At 30.5% G+C, this 18,819-nt stretch overlaps 4 protein-coding genes across 5 annotated transcripts; 2 read left to right on the top strand and 2 right to left on the bottom strand.

Moving 5' to 3' along the window:
* Nucleotides 1–380: 380 nt before the first annotated feature.
* Nucleotides 381–2,004, bottom strand: LOC112797916 (putative receptor-like protein kinase At5g39000). 2 transcript variants are annotated; one of them, XM_072236217.1, is made up of 3 exons: nt 1,959–2,004; nt 1,744–1,885; nt 381–1,648 (listed from the first exon to the last, which is right to left on the bottom strand). In XM_072236217.1, exon 3 carries the CDS (start codon nt 1,637–1,639, stop codon nt 551–553), a length of 1,089 nt encoding a protein of 362 aa, XP_072092318.1. In that variant the 5' UTR covers nt 1,640–1,648; nt 1,744–1,885; nt 1,959–2,004; the 3' UTR covers nt 381–550. The 2 variants fall into 2 exon arrangements, with proteins under 2 accessions (XP_072092318.1, XP_025696811.1); XM_025841026.3 differs by lacking the exon at nt 1,959–2,004 and having other exon boundaries at nt 1,744–1,902.
* Nucleotides 2,005–5,091: 3,087 nt separating this feature from the next.
* LOC112797915 (coumaroyl-CoA:anthocyanidin 3-O-glucoside-6''-O-coumaroyltransferase 1) lies at nt 5,092–6,961 on the top strand. The gene is made up of 2 exons (XM_025841024.2): nt 5,092–5,760; nt 5,982–6,961. Exons 1-2 carry the CDS (start codon nt 5,237–5,239, stop codon nt 6,841–6,843), a joined length of 1,386 nt encoding a protein of 461 aa, XP_025696809.1. The 5' UTR covers nt 5,092–5,236; the 3' UTR covers nt 6,844–6,961.
* Nucleotides 6,962–9,483: 2,522 nt separating this feature from the next.
* On the bottom strand, nt 9,484–17,209 carry LOC112797914 (receptor-like protein kinase FERONIA). Its single transcript, XM_025841023.2, has 2 exons — nt 16,830–17,209; nt 9,484–10,871 (listed from the first exon to the last, which is right to left on the bottom strand). The coding sequence occupies exons 1-2, from the start codon at nt 17,079–17,081 to the stop codon at nt 9,861–9,863; spliced, it is 1,263 nt and encodes a 420-aa protein (XP_025696808.1). The 5' UTR covers nt 17,082–17,209; the 3' UTR covers nt 9,484–9,860.
* Nucleotides 13,665–15,894, top strand: LOC112797911 (uncharacterized). Its single transcript, XM_025841021.3, has 3 exons — nt 13,665–14,460; nt 14,914–15,376; nt 15,631–15,894. The coding sequence occupies exons 1-3, from the start codon at nt 14,083–14,085 to the stop codon at nt 15,684–15,686; spliced, it is 897 nt and encodes a 298-aa protein (XP_025696806.1). The 5' UTR covers nt 13,665–14,082; the 3' UTR covers nt 15,687–15,894.
* Nucleotides 17,210–18,819: the final 1,610 nt, after the last annotated feature.

The raw sequence follows: 18,819 nt of genomic DNA, 5'->3' as shown, positions 1-18,819 counted from the left end.
TGTCAGGTTACGCTTTTGGGATGAGTGGTTTCAGGAAATGGTATCGGAGTTCTAGATCCAGAAGGTCAAGAGTTCAAACCTTGGTGAACCCAAAATTAGCTTTTTATAACGTGAGATGTTTATTATCCCTGGTATCTGGATGGTTATTCTGGATAGTATAGGTGATGTTCATTTTATTCATAAACTAAAGATTTAGCCCATTGTACACATTGTACGTTTAGCTCATTGGCTCCCTAGCACTACTCTAAAATTAAAGTTATATTTTTTTATATATTTTGGTAACACTTTTTTTTAAGTAATACTTTTTAAAATACTATAGTCATAATAGTCAACATAACATAGTCATATTAGAATTACCCGACATAAAATTGTTGTACAGCTTTTCTCTTTTCCAAATCTCATATATTTTTCACCCTTCTCCTTAAGAGTTTTATTTGAATACATTAACAACAACAATAACAACAATAATGTGACATTTAACAGACAGCAAAGAAGGAAACAGAAACAGGATTAGTAAAAGCAGGACATGAAATTCAGCTGATACTTGCTCTTAGTCACTACTTACTTCCGAGAAAGAGCCTTCCTCCATTGAAGCATCAAAGGTCAGATTACCATTACTTATACAACCTGAAAATATATGGGACAAACAAGTAGTGGATAACAAAGTATAGTGAGCAGCATTGGTGTTTGTAATATCAGCTTGTTCCTGCAATGAGAGCGCATTCTCAAGCAATATCTCAACTTCGCCCATTGTAGGTCGCTCATCTGCTTCATGCTGCAAGCATCTCTGTATGACACTAGTGAATACCTGCCAACTTTCTGGTGCAATCTTCCCATTCAGATTTGGATCTATTGTCTCCTCAAGAGTGTCGGCATCATGTTTGAAGCACGACACATTGTGGCCCATCACGAATTGCAGAACCATACCGAAGGAGAAAACATCACTTTTATCAGTGACATAACCATGCCGGATGTGTTCAGGAGCAATGTATCCAATTGTGCCTGCAACGCAATCTACTTCAATTTTCTTTTCCTTTGATGTAGAGAGCGCTCCGTACAATGATAACTCAAAACCCGAGATTTTGGGAACCATATTCCCATCCAATAGAATGTTAAGAGGTTTTATGTCACGATGAATGATACAACAACGCTTGGCTCCAACGTGAAGGTAGTGTAGAGCACGTGCTACTCCGATGCAGATCTCTAGTCTCTTCTTCCATGACAGTGGTTCTTTGTTCTTATTATTCAAGTAATCATGGAGTGATCCATTCACCATGTACTCATATACAATAATACGTTTCTGTTTTCGGTAGCAGAAGCCTATAACGGAGATTATATTTGTGTGACGAAGCTCATTTAGCATCTCAATTTCCTTCTTGAACTCATAATATTCATGGGACATCCAAAGAGGCATCACCTTCAATGCGATCGTATGGTCACTTGCATCACCATTATTATGTTTGAGACAACCTTTGTACAACTTACCAAAGCCTCCTTCTCCAATTTGAAGATTCTCGTCAAAGTCGTTGGTTGCCTTTCTAAGAGCTTGAAACGAAAAATGATGGCATTGCTCTTCTATTACTATTGGATATTTTCCCCCCTTCTTTGAATCAGCAAAGCGTAAACATTTGAGAAACATTATTCCAATCTGAAACATTGTCAGTCATGAACAGATACATGAGACTTAAGATTATTTCTATTCAATCATTTACATATATATAGAGAGAAAAGTTTGCCAAGTACCTTGATGGAGAAGTGAAGTAGCTGAAGCCTGGGTGAAGACGAAGTTAGAGACAAAAGCTTGCTTGACTAGTTTGATTCTGCTTCTTCACTTGTTATGTTTTCGTTATATAATTGCATCTCCGTTTTTTGCTTAACGCGTTCCCTGTTGAAAATCAAAGTCAAACAAGCGTAGAAGATGGGAATGGAAATGGAGTCAATAGGCCTTCCGAATTTACCTGGAAATGCATGCTTTCTTATATTTACATTTTAGAGTCAAGAGTTTCATTGAATGGGTCCTTGTATTAATTAACCACTGGACTAACTCAAATCTTAATGACTATATAGTAATTTATTTCAAAAATAAATAAAAACAACACAAACAGCTTAATGCGGTAACGCCTTAACCTAACACAAGTGTCAGCTGCATAAAGATTTCTGAAAATGAACTACAATATCTAATTTGTAATCTTTTAAGATTTCTGAAAATTAACCCTTTATTTTCAACTATGCATGTTGTCTTGTGTCCATTTGCGTATACTTTACTTTCTAATAGTTTATTTTGTTACTCTATTTAAATGGAAGAGACAAAAATGACTGTGGTGTGAGGCCGTAGTGTTTTAAAATATCTGGTTAATATCGTAATTTCAACCCAATCTCCTCATAAATAAAGGATTGATTATCCTCTTTAACTTGTTCAATTATTATTGAAAGAATTAATTTCTATTATTATGATTAATACTAATCATCACTACTCTAATCTTAATTAAGTTAATTAAACTCAATTTCTAAACCATGATAAAATTCATTTTGCAAATTATAATTTCTAATTAATTTTTTGTAAATAATATATAACTTATTCTATGTGACATGTTAATTTTTTATTGATTAATTTTTTATATAGCTATTAATTACACTGTTAATTTAGATTGCTTAAATTTGATCAAAATTAATATTTAACTATGGTTTGTTACTTTACATTTGAATTCTTGTGTAATATTTTTAAAAATATTATCCCAATTTAAAATTTTCAAATTTTTTTTAAAGTCAGTTTTAGAAAAAAAATTGAATAATAGAAAAGGAGCTATATTATATATATTTTTTAATAGTAATGCATAGAAGTGTTTAGATTTAAATCGATCCAAAAAAATTACGAAATTGTATTGATTCAAACCGAAAATTGTATCGATTCAAACCTTAAAATTGAATTGAACTGAACCACGCCAAATCTCATATTGTATATAATAATAATAATAATAATAAGACCCTTAGTACTTAGGAGCATCGCACGCACACTCCAATCTCTACAAACACAAATCCTAACCTAAAAAAGAAACTCATCTCTCGTATTTTTATTTCACTCGCTCTCACTTACTCACTCTCACCATTACACACCTTTTGCTGTCTCCTCTTCTCAATAATATCGTTCATCGTCTCCTCTTCTCAATGACACTGCTACCGCCTCCTTTTCTCAATATGTTTGTACTTGTTTTTGTTTAATTTTGTATTGTTCTAGAAAAATTTATTCTTATTTTTGTTAAACTTTGTGTTGTTCTTGTTATTTTTGATAATTTGGTCTTATTGATTAAAATTTGTTAAACTTTGTGTTAAATTAAATATTCTGTTCTTGTTTATTGAATTCAATTTTTTTATTTACATATATTAATTAACTTTACTATTTGATAATATGTTTAACATACTGATATTTATTTATTTTATTATATTTTATTGTAAAATTTGAGCTAATTCCTTAACTAATAGATGAAGAAGACTTTTATGATGAATATGAGTAGTGATAAGTGCTTCACTTCTCAACTTGGAGTTTTTATGTTATATTTTTATTAAGATTTATTATATTATTTAATTTTGTATTGTTGAGACTTATTTTTATGTTGAAGAATTATTGTTTTATCAAGACTTATTGAATTTATTGAATGAATTATTCGACAGGTTATTTTATAATGTTTATGAAATTTATGTTTTATTATTATGTTGGATTGTCGGACATGTTACTTTATAATGTTTATGAAATTATTAGTATTTTAATAGTGTGCATTTATACTATGCCATGCAACATTAATTTTGTAAACTAAGTTGTTATTTTTTATTTAAAAAATCATAAATTTAAACTGATCCAAAACTGCTTATAATTAGATCAGATCGAATCAGATTTTAAAAAAAATTATCTAATTTAAATCACATTACACATAAAATAAGTATTCAAATCGAATGATTTTTTTTCTTTAAATCGAACTAAATTACACTGCAAATATCCCGTACAAATAATGAACGGTTTTTGCATCAATTTCCTGTTATAATAAAATTTGTATTTATAATTTTATATGTTTACTATGGCTCCGTTTCATCGCTGTGTTTTTTTTTCAAAAATAATATAAAAAAATAAAAAAATGAATTGGACTAATATTTTTTTAAAAATTACATAACAAAATTTTAAAAATAAGTTAATTACGGACTCTGTCATAATCGAAATGCTAATTTTAGTTAACTTTTAACAATCCAAATTAAAAGTGAAGTTAATAATCAAATCAAAGAATCAACTAATCATAAGTTAACCTACCATAAAAGATAAATTACATATTAATTTAGAGAAAATTAGTTAAAAATTATTTATAAAAAAAAGTATCTTCACATATTTCTTATAAGAAATTCGCCTAATAAGTCCTAGTTTTTGTCTCATTTAATGTTTAATAATTGTACCAAGGCAAAATATTTATTTTAAATGTTAAAAATATAATAATTTGATTTTCAGTGTTTTAAAACGATAGTTCCGATTCTCGAAACTAAATTACAATAACTTTTCAAGTAGTGGGATAAATAAAGCAAAAATGATATATAGAAGACCTAGAATAATTTGGGCTTATATCAAAATAAAATTTAATTAAGGAAAAAAAGCTAATTTTTTTCTCAAATGTTTAACAAAACTACATTTAAACCAGATATATATTTCATCTATTTGATGTCCCTATTTAATCCATCAATTTGTTTAATTGTATATATAAGATCATTTTTAATAGAATATTTTTAGAATATTAATTTTGATATTTTTAAGAAATAAATTAATTTAGAATTAAGATATTACTTGATATTACTTGATATATAAAAAACTAATAAAATTTTAACATTCATATAATTATATTGATAAAATAATTAAAATAATATAAAATTATAATTAAACTAAGATTAAGTATTAGATTGACAAATTTTATTTTTAATTTTTAAATGATTATTTATAACATATAATTTTATAAATATTTATGTGTCATTTTATATAGAAACTCAAAATAAAATTAAAATTAAATCTACCATTAGCATTGCAAATGCTCTAAAACTTCTCTCTCTGTAATAGAGAGTTAGAGACAACAACCCTCTCTATAATAAGTAATAATAACCATTCCCATCTTGGTTTGCTTTTCTACATAAATATATCCATTTCTCGAGGAATCAAAGTATTAAACTAACACAAACTCTCTGTATCCAAGTTTCATTTCATAATTCCATGGAGAAGAAGGTGAAGCATGATGACAGAGTGAAGGTGATAGAGCAGTGTCAAGTAGGTCCTCCACCAGGTTCTGTTCCTCCAACCTCTGTTCCCCTTACTTTCTTTGATGTTCCTTTTTTATGCTTGCCTGTAACATGCAAACGCATTTTCTTCTATGAAATCCCTTACTCCACAACACACTTCTTACAAGAAGTGATTCCAAATCTGAAACAATCACTTTCACACACTCTCAAACACTTCTTTCCTTTCTCTTCCAACATAGTTTTCCCTCCAAAGCTACAAACCCCTCACATTCTCTATTCAGAAGGTGACACTCTCACTTTCGTAGTTGCTGAGTCCACGACAGCAAATCTTGACAGCCTCGTATCTGACACACCGAGAGATGTCACGTGTTTGCATCCCTTTGTTCCTATGTTGCCTTCTCCACGTGCCTTAGAGGATGACACCTTGTTGATACCTCCTATGGCTATTCAAATCACTATCTTCCCCAACTCTGGCTTCACTATATGCATCAATTTCTGGTATGAATTTTCAAGTGCAGTTTGGATTAAACTATTTATAAAAATTATGTCTCTCTTAAAAATATAACTGATAACATATTAGATAAAAACATATGAACTCTTATATATTCAATACTATCTATTTGAATTGCATTAGATCATTTAAGATTAGATCTGAAATCAGATTCCATTTATGCAATTTTATTTAAAAAGAAATTCAATCTAATTCGTTTTTGTTTCAGTCACGTGGTGGTGGATGGGAAGGGATTCCATCACTTCATGAAGTTTTGGGCATCAGTTTGTGGGTCTAAAGAGAACATTGTTACTTTGCCAATCCATGATAGAGATATGATTGAAGATCCAAATGGGCTTAAGCATATATTCTTAGAAACAGTGTGGAATTCTACAAGAGAAAGGTTCATGAGTCTTGGCCACAATGTTCCTAGTGACAATGTTCGCCGCACGTTTGTGCTGAGGCGTGACCATGTTGATCATTTGAAGAAATATGTGTCTACTAAGTGCCAAAGCCATGGTCTAGGAACATTACATTTGTCAACATTTGTTGTGACATGTTCTTTGATTTGGGTTTGTAAGGTAAAATCCCAAGATATTGTAAGTAATGATGATGACGAATTATACATATGTCCTTGGTTAGATTGCCGTAACATTGGTGAGTTGGAAATTCCCTCAACGTACTTTGGAAATTGTTTGGTTAATGGCATTGTTGCATTCAAGAGGAGCAAGCTAGTGGGGCAAAATGGTATTTTTGAAGCAGCTGTTGCTATTGGGAGCAAAGTTAGAGAATTGCAATCTGAACCTTATAAATGTGCTGGAACATTTATGTCAAGTTTTAGTAAATGGTCGCATCGTATGTTGGGAATTGCAGGTTCTCCAAAGTTGGATGTGTACGAGACTGATTTTGGATGGGGAAAACCCAAATTGAGTGAAGTAGTTCAACTAGATTCTCAGTTGGTGTCCCTCTCTGATTGTAGGGACAAAGAAGATGGAATAATTGAAGTTGGTGTAGCACTTGGGAGGACTCAAATCCATAAATTCAACACCATTTTAGAAGAGCTTCTTGCAAACATTGCAGTTTGTGACTAATCAAGTGGCACAATCTTATTATTATTGGTGTTTTTAATCCCTTTTGGTGGTCATGATTTATTGTTACAAGTGGAACAATGTTATTCGAATTCTAGTTTTTCAAGACATGTTTGGAACTTCGTATTTTATTTATTTTGCAATGCTCTCTCTGGTGCTTTATGATTTCTAAAGTTTCTATTGCAAAATTTAATAATGTTGTAGTACTTTTAATTGAAATTATTATATAAATGCAATTATAAATTCACAATGAGTAGATAAGCGATTGAAAATTAAGACCTGGGCAAACTTATTCTAAAATCAGTAATATTAGGAAGATAATATTTAAAATTATTTTATATAATATAGAGCCTTATTATACATTTAAGTTTTTTTTGATAATTAAGTCTAATTAAATTAGTATAAATCTAATAAAATTCATTTTCATTAGTAAAAATGTATCTATGCGCTTTAATTTTTTAGCCACTAACGTGAATGTGTGTTCTTCCTCTTTTTTTCCGTATTTTTTTGTTCCTTCTTCTTTTTTATATGTTTTCTCATCATTGTAGTTCTTTTATTATTGTTGTTGTTGCTGGTTTATTTTTTCTTTTTCTCTTTCTCTTCCTAGTGATTTTGTAACATTATGTATTTTTTTGTTTAATTTTTTTTTAATCTTATTAAGATGGTAAAACAAGAAGAATTATGAGAAGGTAAAATAAGAAAAAGAAGATAAACAAGAAAAGAACATAAGAAAAAAAAGAAGATGATGATAATGAAGAAACAAAGGAGGAGTAGTTTTGAGTTATGCAGAATTTATCAAAAAATAGCACCGAAATTTTTTAGTCGTGACACAGAAATTTCTTAATTTTGACATCGAAATTTTTTAATCACAATACAAGTTCTTGTTAGGAGTTAGGAGGGTGAAACAAGAATTATGAGAATGGAAAACAAGAAGAAGAAAAAAAAGAAAGATGATGAAAAAGAAGAAAAGGAGGAGGAGGAGGAAGAGGAGTTTTGAATTATACATAATCTATCAGAAAAATAATATCGAATTTTTTAATCGTCACACAAAAAAAATTTTATTTTGACACCAAAATTTTGCTACAAAAACATAGAAATCTCCTCTTTATTGCTGTTTTTTTTTCTTATTATTATTCTTATTTCTTTCTTTTTTTTCTTTATTTTTTGTCGCTCTTACTTCTTCTTTTAAAAATATTGTTTCTCATATTAGACTTAAATAAATATGCCTGTATTATAATCTTATTTAATTGAATTAATGTAGATTTACACTCATTGAATTAGATTTTTGCTAGGAACAAAAAAAGCACCGAAATTTGTTTAAATTGATATCGGAATTTGAATATAATGATACAAAATATAGAAAGTAAATTACATACTAAAAAATTACATTGACTCTATAAAATAAAATAAGATAGCATCAAAATTACTTAAAATTGATACTAGAAATTCAGTAATACGACACAAAAATTATTAAATTTCTATAAAAAATATTACATATTTAATGAATTGAATACTTATTTCATATATAAAATAATATATAAAAATATAAAAAATAACATCGAAATATCTTCAGTCTAACACCAAAATTTTTAACTAAATGATGTGATACTAGTAAGAACTTATTTCATGAAAACTTGAGTTGTAGATTCACAAATTTTAATAGAAAAGAAAATAAGTGAAAAAATCTGTAGATAACACAACGAAATTAAGCAGATGCAAAAATTCCAAAGAGAATAAACAGTGACATTTACGTATAAGAAAAAGACGACGACGCATCTGATATATAAATTAACACATGAATTTCTAAAGAATAATACCGCAATGTTTTCATTATAATGTGATAAAGCTAAGAATTTATTTCACAAAAACTTGAGTTGTAGATTTACAAATTTTGTTAAAAAAGAAAATAAGTAGATAACGCAACAAAATTAACTAGAATAAATACAAAAATTTGAAAGAGAATAAATAGTGTTATTTACGTAAGAAGGAGATAATGATGATGATGACGATGATGATGATGACAGCGACGGTGATGATGGGGAAGGAGGAAAAGGAAGGAAGAGAAGAATTTCAGATGAAAAAAGAAGGAGGAGGAGAAGCTGATGGCAGTGGTGGTGGTGATGACGACACAATAACGAAAAAAAGAAAAAAATGGAAGAGAAGAATTCGCATAGCAATAGGGGTGTAAGAAGAAGAAGACGACGATGACGTAGAGTACAGGCGTGAAACACATTATAACAATTTGGTTAGATTTAGTTAAATATTTTGTTTAGTTGTAAAGTTTTATTGTATAGTATAAACATAACATTTATAATTTCATATATATATATATAACATCCGTAATTATATATTTATTACACCTAAAATTGCACAATTATTTTACAGCACAAAAAGGAAAGAATTAAAAACATGAATAGATTTAAGAATAATATTACACATCCAAATCTTTTTGTTAACTAAGATCAACCAAATTAGTCTAACCTAATAAAAATCAGTTATAACTTGCAATATTTTAAGTCTTATTATTTAATTTGGTTAGACATAATTCATTAAAAAATTTGAATATGTAGCATTATTCTAAATTTAAAGTCTTTTAAAAGCAAAAATACAGAAATAAAATAAATAAAAAAAAGATCCATCAAATTTAGGTGAAACTTATCAAAAATTCATGTCATTCTGCTTAGCACTTCTGCTAGAACCATATTGACGCAGAGGCAAAATCTGATAGATAATACACCGTTCTCGTTAAGAGTTTTATTTGAAGACATCAACAACAACAACATCAATAAAAGAAGGAAACAGAAACAGGATTAGCAAAAGAAACACATGAAATTCAGCTAATACTTGCTCTTAGTCACTACTTACTTCCCGAGAAAGAGCCTTCCTTCATTGAGGCACCAAAGGTCAGATCACCATTACTTATACAACCTGAAAATATGGTAAAAACTCAGGTACAGTCAACTTCACATGAAGTTGATAGTTGAGAGCCATTAAATAATTTGACTGATTTGACTAAATTCTTATCTAATGGCTCTCAGCGTAAATGTGACTCTACTTGAGTTTCTACCTGAAAATACATCGGACAAACAAGTAGTGGATAATAAAGTATAGTGAGCAGCATTGGTGTTTGTAGTATCAGCTTGTTGCTGCAATGAGAGAGCATTCTCAAGCAATATTTCAACTTCGCCCATTGTAGGTCGCTCATCTGCTTCGTGCTGCAAGCAACTCTGTATGACACTAGTGAATACCTGCCAACATTCTGGTGCAATCTTTCCTTTCAGAATTGGATCCATTGTCTCCTCAAGAGTTTGCCCTTCATTATGGCCAACCACGGCTAGTAGAACCATGCCAAAGGAGAAAACATCACATTTATCAGTAACAATACCATTCCAGACATACTCCGGAGCCATCCATTTACATGTACCTACAATCATATCTACTTTGATTTCCTTTGGCTTCAATATAGAGAGCGCTCCCTGCACTGATATCCCAAAATTTGCAAGTTTGGGCATCATATTCTTATCCAAAAGAATATTATTTGGATTTATACCACGATGAATGATAGCACGCTTGGCTCCTGAGTGAAGGTAGTGTAGAGCACGTGCTACTCCGATGCAGATCTCTAGTCTTTTCTTCCATGGCAATGGTTGGTTATTCCTAATCCCATCTCCCAAGTAATCACAAAGTGATCCATTGACCATGTACTCATACACAACAATCTTTTCCTTTTCTTGGTCGCAGAAGCCTATTAGAGAGATTATATTAGGGTGACGAAGCTGACATAGAACCTTAATTTCCTTCTTAAATTGAAGTGAACCTCGGATGGAGTAATGAGGCACCATCACCTTCAATGTAATGGTATGATCAGTTGCAGCATCATTATGTTTGAGACAACCTTTGTATACCTTATCACCAAAGGGTGACCACCCAATTACTAGTTTATCATCAAAGTTGTTGGTTGATTTTCTAAGATCTTCAAAGGAAAATCGATGGCATAGCTCTTCTATTACTGTCGGATAATTTTTCTCCTTCTTTGAATCACCAAAGCATAAACATTTGAGGACCATTATTCCAATATGAGACACTAGACAGATAGATGAGATGAATGATTATTTCTATTCTGATGTATTGGGACTCTCGCATTCCGCTTTGTGAAATCAGTGATAGAAATAGTGGGGGAAATATACAAATACTTATCAAATAATCACTAGTTTGGTTCTCTGTACCCACCTACTCTGCTGCTTCGCTTCTTATGTTTTCATTATAATTGCATCTCTTTTTCTTCACTTAACGCGTTCCACAAAGTCAACAAATGGAAATGGAAATGGAATTTGGCTGGAACGTATGCTTTCTTATATTTACATTTTAAGGTCTTTTCTGTTGCTATCAAATCCTCATGGTTAAAGAATTAAAGTCAAAATGACCACACCATATGGAAACATAAACAGCTTAACCTAACAGGCTCTCAATGCACAAGATAAGAGAAAATTAGTGGGACAATATGGTATTTTTGGAGTAGCTGTTGCTATTGGAAACGAAATTAGATGCTTGCAATCTGAAGGCTATGTAGGAGCTGAAACACTATATTGATGTCAAATTTTACTTGATTAGATTGCAACGAAATTACCATTGGTTCTGCAGCCGGGATAACCAGATAACGATACCTATAACAATGAGCCCACCGTTTTTGTAATGATAAATTGATAATTTTGTTGTATGTATTTGAGAAGGGAATGGATTCTGATGGTTCTAGACGAACTTGAAAAAGAGGTTGAATCAAGTTAGCTTAAAATTTAGAGTTTTAAACTATGTTGCAGTGGAAGCTTAAGTTGCAGGAGATTATTTGAAATTATCTCATACGCAAAACATTAAAAGAGCAGAGAAGAAGAGAAAGGGGCCAGCATGTATCCTGGTTTGGATTTTCAGTATCATGAATCATACGTCCAGTCTCCACCACAAACCATGGTGAAATTTTCACTATAATCCTCAGATTACATATACTAATACTTATTGAATTACTCCTTAATTCAACTAGTATCTATCCCAAGCTTTCTTCACCAAAACTTAACAACCCCAAAGTGCTAACCCAACTTAGAAAAGGAATCTACACAGATTCAATTCTCACCAAGTGCTAACCCAACTTGATAAGGGGAACTAATCCTAGTTCATACACCCAAATTATATCTGAAAAACAGTGGCTATTTTGCATCACTCTTACCTTTTCTCTCTTGGCTTTTGAACCTCACATAATTGCCTTTTTTCAAAACAGAAAATAACGCAAGACAGCCATAACACAAATATCAGAATTAAGCTTGAGTAGAAGAAAAATATTCCAGCTCAATGTATGAGATGGTGCTCTGTATGTGTTTTCTTTTTCTTGTTTTCAAGTGTTGAAGTGAGGCTTCCTTTATAGAATCAGCTTGCTCTACCACTTTGTTCTTCATTGCTTCTTCCAATTTCTCGTATCATCAACCCGTTGGAACTGTCTCCTATGGCATGCAGTCCTTTTTCCATCCTGCTCCACCAACGCTGCTTGTTGGAGGGTTTAATCCACCAACTTTTGCTGTTTTTGGAGTTGTTGTCTTCTTTGGCATGTAAAGTATTTTCATATTTGAGTCATTCCAACTGCTGTCCATAGCTCTGAGTTTTTGTTTTGCTCTTCCAAACTTTACTTGTGATCTTCTGCATTTTTTATTTGCTGATATCTTTATGTTTTGTTGCTTTGCTAGAGCCACAGCTATTCTTGTTGTGTTATTATTTTCTTTTTGTTCCAGCTGTCCTCCTTTCTCCATGATGAAGACAGATGCCCATTTTTCACTTTAGCAAATGCATAACCTTTTAGTTTTTACTGAACGGTGCTTATTAAGTGCCTTGGGCTTGTGCATTGATTTGAAGCACTCAAGGAATACTTAAGCAACATTGTTGGGCTGAGAAAAGGATAATGGACCCATGTTGTGTATCACTAGAAGTGGCTGATGCACTATGAAATTAGACATTTTGGACCTGCATCACTAGCATCCACATTAGATAATATTAGACTTTAATCCAACCAATGTTTGTCATCATTTGTTTGCCCAATCATCAAACTAAGCTTAACAGATTCATTCCCATTCTCTCCATTTTTTTTAATTATTTTATAATATATAATCTCTAATTAATAATTATATATTTTTTAAATAAGACAAAAAATATTAAATAATAAAAAATTACAATGGACAAAATAATTAAAAAAATTGAGATAATCTATTTTTATTAAAAAAAACTTATTATTATTAAAAAAATTTTAATGACTTAATAAAAGAGATTGAACCAAATAAGTAATTTTGATAATTATAAAAATACTTTTTTTTAATCCTAATTTCTCTCCACATTTACTTTCATTTAGGTTAAATTTAAAACACTTTACAAGATTAAATTCCACTAGTAGCACGTCTTTCATGTATATTTTTTTCTCCCATTATATTTAATTTTAGAGTTTTATTTTCTATTTTTTAATGGTTAATTATGAGCTTTTTTTAATGGACAAAGTAAAGAACTAAATGTTTAACTATCCTTAAATTAAAATAATAAAATTCATATACAATAAAAATTACAAATTTAATAATAATAAAATTTTCATTTTATTACTTTACCAATTTTTTCATTTTACATTCTCTCAAGATTTTTTCGCTTAGCATCAAACCAAAAGTACTCTTAAGGCTCATTTTTATTTAGTAGCATATTTTTCAAGTACATTTTTTTCCGTTTACATTAATTTTAGAGCATTATTTTTTTTATTGTTTATAGTCAATTATGAGTTTTACTTTAATTCTAACTTTTTTTCTTTTCCTATTTCCATCACAATTGTAATAATTTTTTTTAGTTATATGTAATTGTAATAAGAATGTCTTATCTTTGTATAATTATGAATATAGTTTAAAAGCTTTTTAAGAATAAAAAACCATACAAGTTTTATTTTTTAATATGTCTTTTATGTTACTTAATTAAAAAAAATATTTTTTTATCCAAAGAAAATTAAAAATACTTTTAATCTTTTAAAAAAAATAAATATGATCTAAATGTTAAATAACTTTTTAAATATTTTTTAAAAAATAAAAAAACAATTTTTTTCCCAAAATCCAATTCAGAACTGACTCTTCCCTTTCCTTGGTCCTCTGTTTTTAACCCAACTTAAAATCTCGGGGCTGAGTGAATTGGTATACGAATTGCGAAAAGCTCAGCATTTCATTTCAATTTCCAAGCATGGATAAGAAGAAGAAGCAGCAGCACACAACAGAGAACAAACCAAAACAGCAATCGACCATGGAGAAGAAGAAGAAGAAGAAGAAGAAGCAACAGCAGAATGAGAATCACAAGAGCAAGAGCATTCACGATATTCTCCCTCTTGAGCTGATTCACAGAATCTTACTTAGGGTTCCGCTCAAACAACTCGGTCGCCTCAAGTGCGTTTCGAAGATATGGAACACTCTCATTTCCGATCCCGACTTTGCGAAATCGCATGTTCACCTCTCTGCCGCATCCACCCATGTATGCCTCTTCATAGATGACTACTCTAAGGCTTTCTCCGTTGACATTGACGCAGTATTTCACCGCCACAAGAGTTCTACTGCAGTAAAAGAGGTATCTCTCCCTTTCAAGATGAAAACACATTATAATTTTGAAGTTATGTGCTCCTGCAGAGGGCTTGTTCTCTTACACCGAGCCCCGCATTTTTTTGTCGTATGGAATCCAGTGACTGGATCCAGCAAAAGAGTATCCCACTCTCACATTTTTTCTCATTGTTATCCCAAGTGGTTTATGCTTCCCTATGGTGCGATTTTGTATGGATTTGGTTACAATGCCTCACAGGATGACTACTTAGTTGTTGTAGCTTCTATGGATAAGAATGGCCATGAGCACTTTGATTGCCTGTCTTTGAGAACCAATTCATGGATTAATCTTGATTTTGCACTTTCCAAACCCTTGGGTAGGAACAACTGGGAATCTAGAGGGTTCTTCTTGAATGGCGCTATTCATTAGTCGTCTTGCACTCTTAGAGTTAGAGATTATAGTATTCTTATATTTGATTTGAAGGAAAGGAGTTTCTCAACCATATCTATGCCTGAACAAGTGATGGGTTATCTCAATCCCACTCATCTCGTCCTACTAGGAGGGTGCCTGGCCTTGTATTCTTATGATCGCGATAAAACTAACATATGGGTGATGAAAGAATACAAAGTGCATTCATCTTGGACTTTCTATCAGATTTCTGGTGGTGGTGAACAGTCTGCGCCTCTGTGCTTATCCAATGGTAGTGACATTGTTGCACTAGATTCTAGTCTGAAATTTATAGATAGCTACTTAAGGTTTGCCAAATCTAATGTCAGAGGAGAGCTCCTCCAACTCAAATGTTTTGATTGCCGTCATCTGGGACATTTTAAAGGTTGGTCTCGTCGGTTGTGTAAGGACCGCACAAGCTACATTGTATACACAGAGAGTCTGGTGCCAGTCCCTAATGAGATTAAGGATAAGGATAAGGATAAGAAGAAGAATAATGGTATGTAACTATTCTCCTAAGGATTGCAATATGTTATTTCTCATAGTTTTCATTGCTTTGTGATTAATTAAAAATACCTAGCAAGATGCATTATGCATCAAGTTGCAATCAGATGCGGGGTTTGGCTGTTTGAATTTTTCGATGCTTATGGAATAATTGATCACTGTCTTGCTTCCTGAAGCCTATTCTTGTGCTGAGGGGGTTTTAAATTATTTCTTTTTTCATGTCTAATGCGGTGCTTATCTTTTCTGCAGGCCATCAGAATCAGAAGAACGATGTCAAACAAGGAAAGAGAACTAGGAGCGAATGACTCAACAACAGAGACACTTAATTATGTTGTAAATAAAGTGTAGTATTGGCAAGTTTAGCTGGAAGAAGCTTCGAGAGAATTTTGTTTTATTTTTGCTTTTGCATTAAAGTTTGATTTCCCTTCCAACTATGAATGCCAAAAAGTGGAACATTTGAAAGTGCAGATAGAGTTTCCTCTAGTTAAATCAAATCTCTTATATTATCTGCTTTATCTTTATTCAATATTGCCTTGGTTGAGTTATAATGTCTGCACAGAATATCACACATCAATATTAGATTTAACATGTAAACTAATTGTTAGTTTGTCAATTCGGTTGGGACTTTTGTAGCAAGTATTTCAGTATTTTGTTTGTTGGAACTACAGTTGGGATGTTTGTGTTTGCCCCTTGAATTCTTCAATGTTTATAGAGCATGTGCTCGTAGGTCTTTCTTTCATGGGACGTGGTAGGTTAATTGAACCTAATTAAACTTTACATGTTGATATAATCACTATAGTGGTGTAAATTTTACATTTTTATATATGGCTTTCAACTTTATTTTATTCAGGTGCTTCCGAGTATATTTACTATCCGATGGTCTCTCGGGTTTTATTTAACAGTGCGGTACTTTTAATATAAATCACTGTATAATTGCAATTATAAGTTCACAAACGAAAGTGGATTAGTCATTGAATTAAGTCCTGATTAAACCTATTCTAAACACAACTTTAATTTGCTTTGATTTCTGGGATATTGATTGCAGGATCAAAATGCAGGTTAACATTTTAAAGCGAAAGTTAACGTGTACTAGCAATAAGTTCCTCTTATTCTTTCTTTTCTTAATCTATTTGAGATGTTACATATTGCTCGATAGATCACCACTAATCATGTGTAACATGATATGCCTCATTTAGTGCAAACCTATGTGAGAACTATACATATTGTGTTTTTAGAACCAGAATAACGAAAAGAAAACAGAGCATCCATAAAAACTATTGATTAGATGAGTAGAAAAAGATCCAGCACTATCTGGGTAGTGATTCATGATCATTATATCGCTCTTAACAATAACAAGGGGTAGTGGATGATAAGGTATAGCGAGCAGCATTCCTTATAATATCAGCTTGTTGCTGCAATGAGAGAGCATTCTCAAGCAATATTTCAACTTCGCCCATTGTAGGTCGCTCATCTGGTTCGTGCTGCAAGCATCTCTGTATGACACTAGTGAATACCTGCCAACATTCTGGTGCAATCTTTCCTTTCAGAATTGGATCCATTGTCTCCTCAAGAGTTTGCCCTTCATTATGGCCTACCACGTCTAGTAGAACCATGCCAAAGGAGAAAACATCACATTTATCAGTAACAATACCATTCCAGACATACTCCGGAGCCATCCATTTACATATAGCTACAATCATATCTACTTTGATTTCCTTTGGCTTCAATGTAGAGAGCGCTCCCTGCACTGATATCCCAAAATTTGCACAAGATAAGAGAAAATTAGTGGGACAAAATGGTATTTTTGTAGTAGCTGTCGCTATTGGAAACGAAATTAGATGCTTGCAATCTGAAGGCTATGTAGGAGCTGAAACACTATATTCATGTCAAATTTTACTTGATTAGATTGCAATGAAATTAGCATTGGTTCTGCAGCCGGAATAACCAGATAACAATACCTATAACAATGAGCCCACCATTTTTGTAAGGATAAATTGATAATTGTGTAATTGTGTTGTATGTATTTGAGAAGGGAATGGATTCATTCCTATTCTCTCCTTTTTTTTTAATTATTTTATAAAATATAATCTCTAATCAATAATTATATATTTTTAAGTAAGACAAAAAAATATTAAATAATAAAAAAATTACCATTGACAAAACAATTAAAAAAATTGATTGAATCTATTTTTATTTAAAAAAAATTATGATTAAAAATTTTCTAATGACTTAATAAAAGGGATTGAACCAAATAAATAATTTTGATAATTATAAAAATACTTTTTTTTAATCTTAATTTCTCTCCACATTTACTTTCGATTAGGTTAAAAGTAAAAACACTTTCCAATTTAAATTGCACTAGGAGCACGTCTTTCATGTATATTTTTTTTCTCCCATTATATTTAATTTTAGAGTTTTATTTTCTATTTTTTTATGGTTAATTATGAGCTTTTTTTAATGGACAAAGTAAAGAACTAAATGTTTAACTATCCTTAAATTAAAATAATAAAATTCATATACAATAAAAATTACAAATTTAATAATAATAAAATTTTCATTTTATTACGTTACCAATTTTTTTATTATATATTCTCTCAAGATTTTTTCGCTTAGCATCAAACCAAGAGTACTTTCAAGCCTCAATTTTATTTAGTAGCATATTTTCCAAGTACATTTTGTTCTGTTTACATTAATTTCAGAGCATTATTTTTTTATTGTTTATAGTCAATTATGAGTTTTACTTTAATTCTAAATTTTTTTCTTTTCCTATTCCCATCACAATTGTAATAATTTTTTTTAGTTATATGTAATTGTAATAAGAATGTCTTATTTTGTATAATTATGAATATAGTTTAGAAGCTTTTTAAGAATAAAAAAGCATACAAGTTTTATTTTTTAATATGTATTTTATGTTACTGAATTAAAAAAAATGTCTTTATCCAAATAAAATTAAAAATACTTTTAATATTTAAAGAAAAAATAAATATGATCTAAATGTTAAATAAATTTTTAAATATTTTTTAAAAAATAAAAAATAATTTTTTTAATATTCAATTCAGAACTGACTCTTCCCTTTCATTGGTCCTTTGTTTTTAACCTTAATTAAGTTAATTAAACTAAATTTCTAAACCATGATAAAATTCATTTTGCAAATTATAATTTCTAGCCAATTTTTCGTAAATTAATATATAATTTATTCTATGTGACATGTTAATTTTTAATTGATTAATTTTTAATTTAGTTATTAATTATATTGTTAATTTAGATTGCTTAAATTTGATCAAAATTAATACTTAACTATGGTTTGTTACTTTCCATTTGAATTCTTGTGTAATTTTTAAAAAAATATTATCCCAACTTAAAATTTTCAAATTTTTTTTAAAGTCATTTTTAGGGGAAAAAATAGAATAATATAGAAGAAGCTATATTATTTATATT

Source organism: Arachis hypogaea, chromosome 4 (assembly GCF_003086295.3).
Source record: "Arachis hypogaea cultivar Tifrunner chromosome 4, arahy.Tifrunner.gnm2.J5K5, whole genome shotgun sequence".
Lineage (NCBI taxonomy): Eukaryota > Viridiplantae > Streptophyta > Magnoliopsida > Fabales > Fabaceae > Arachis > Arachis hypogaea.
Note: the sequence above shows the minus strand (reverse complement) of the source record. Positions and strands in the feature narration are given on the sequence as shown.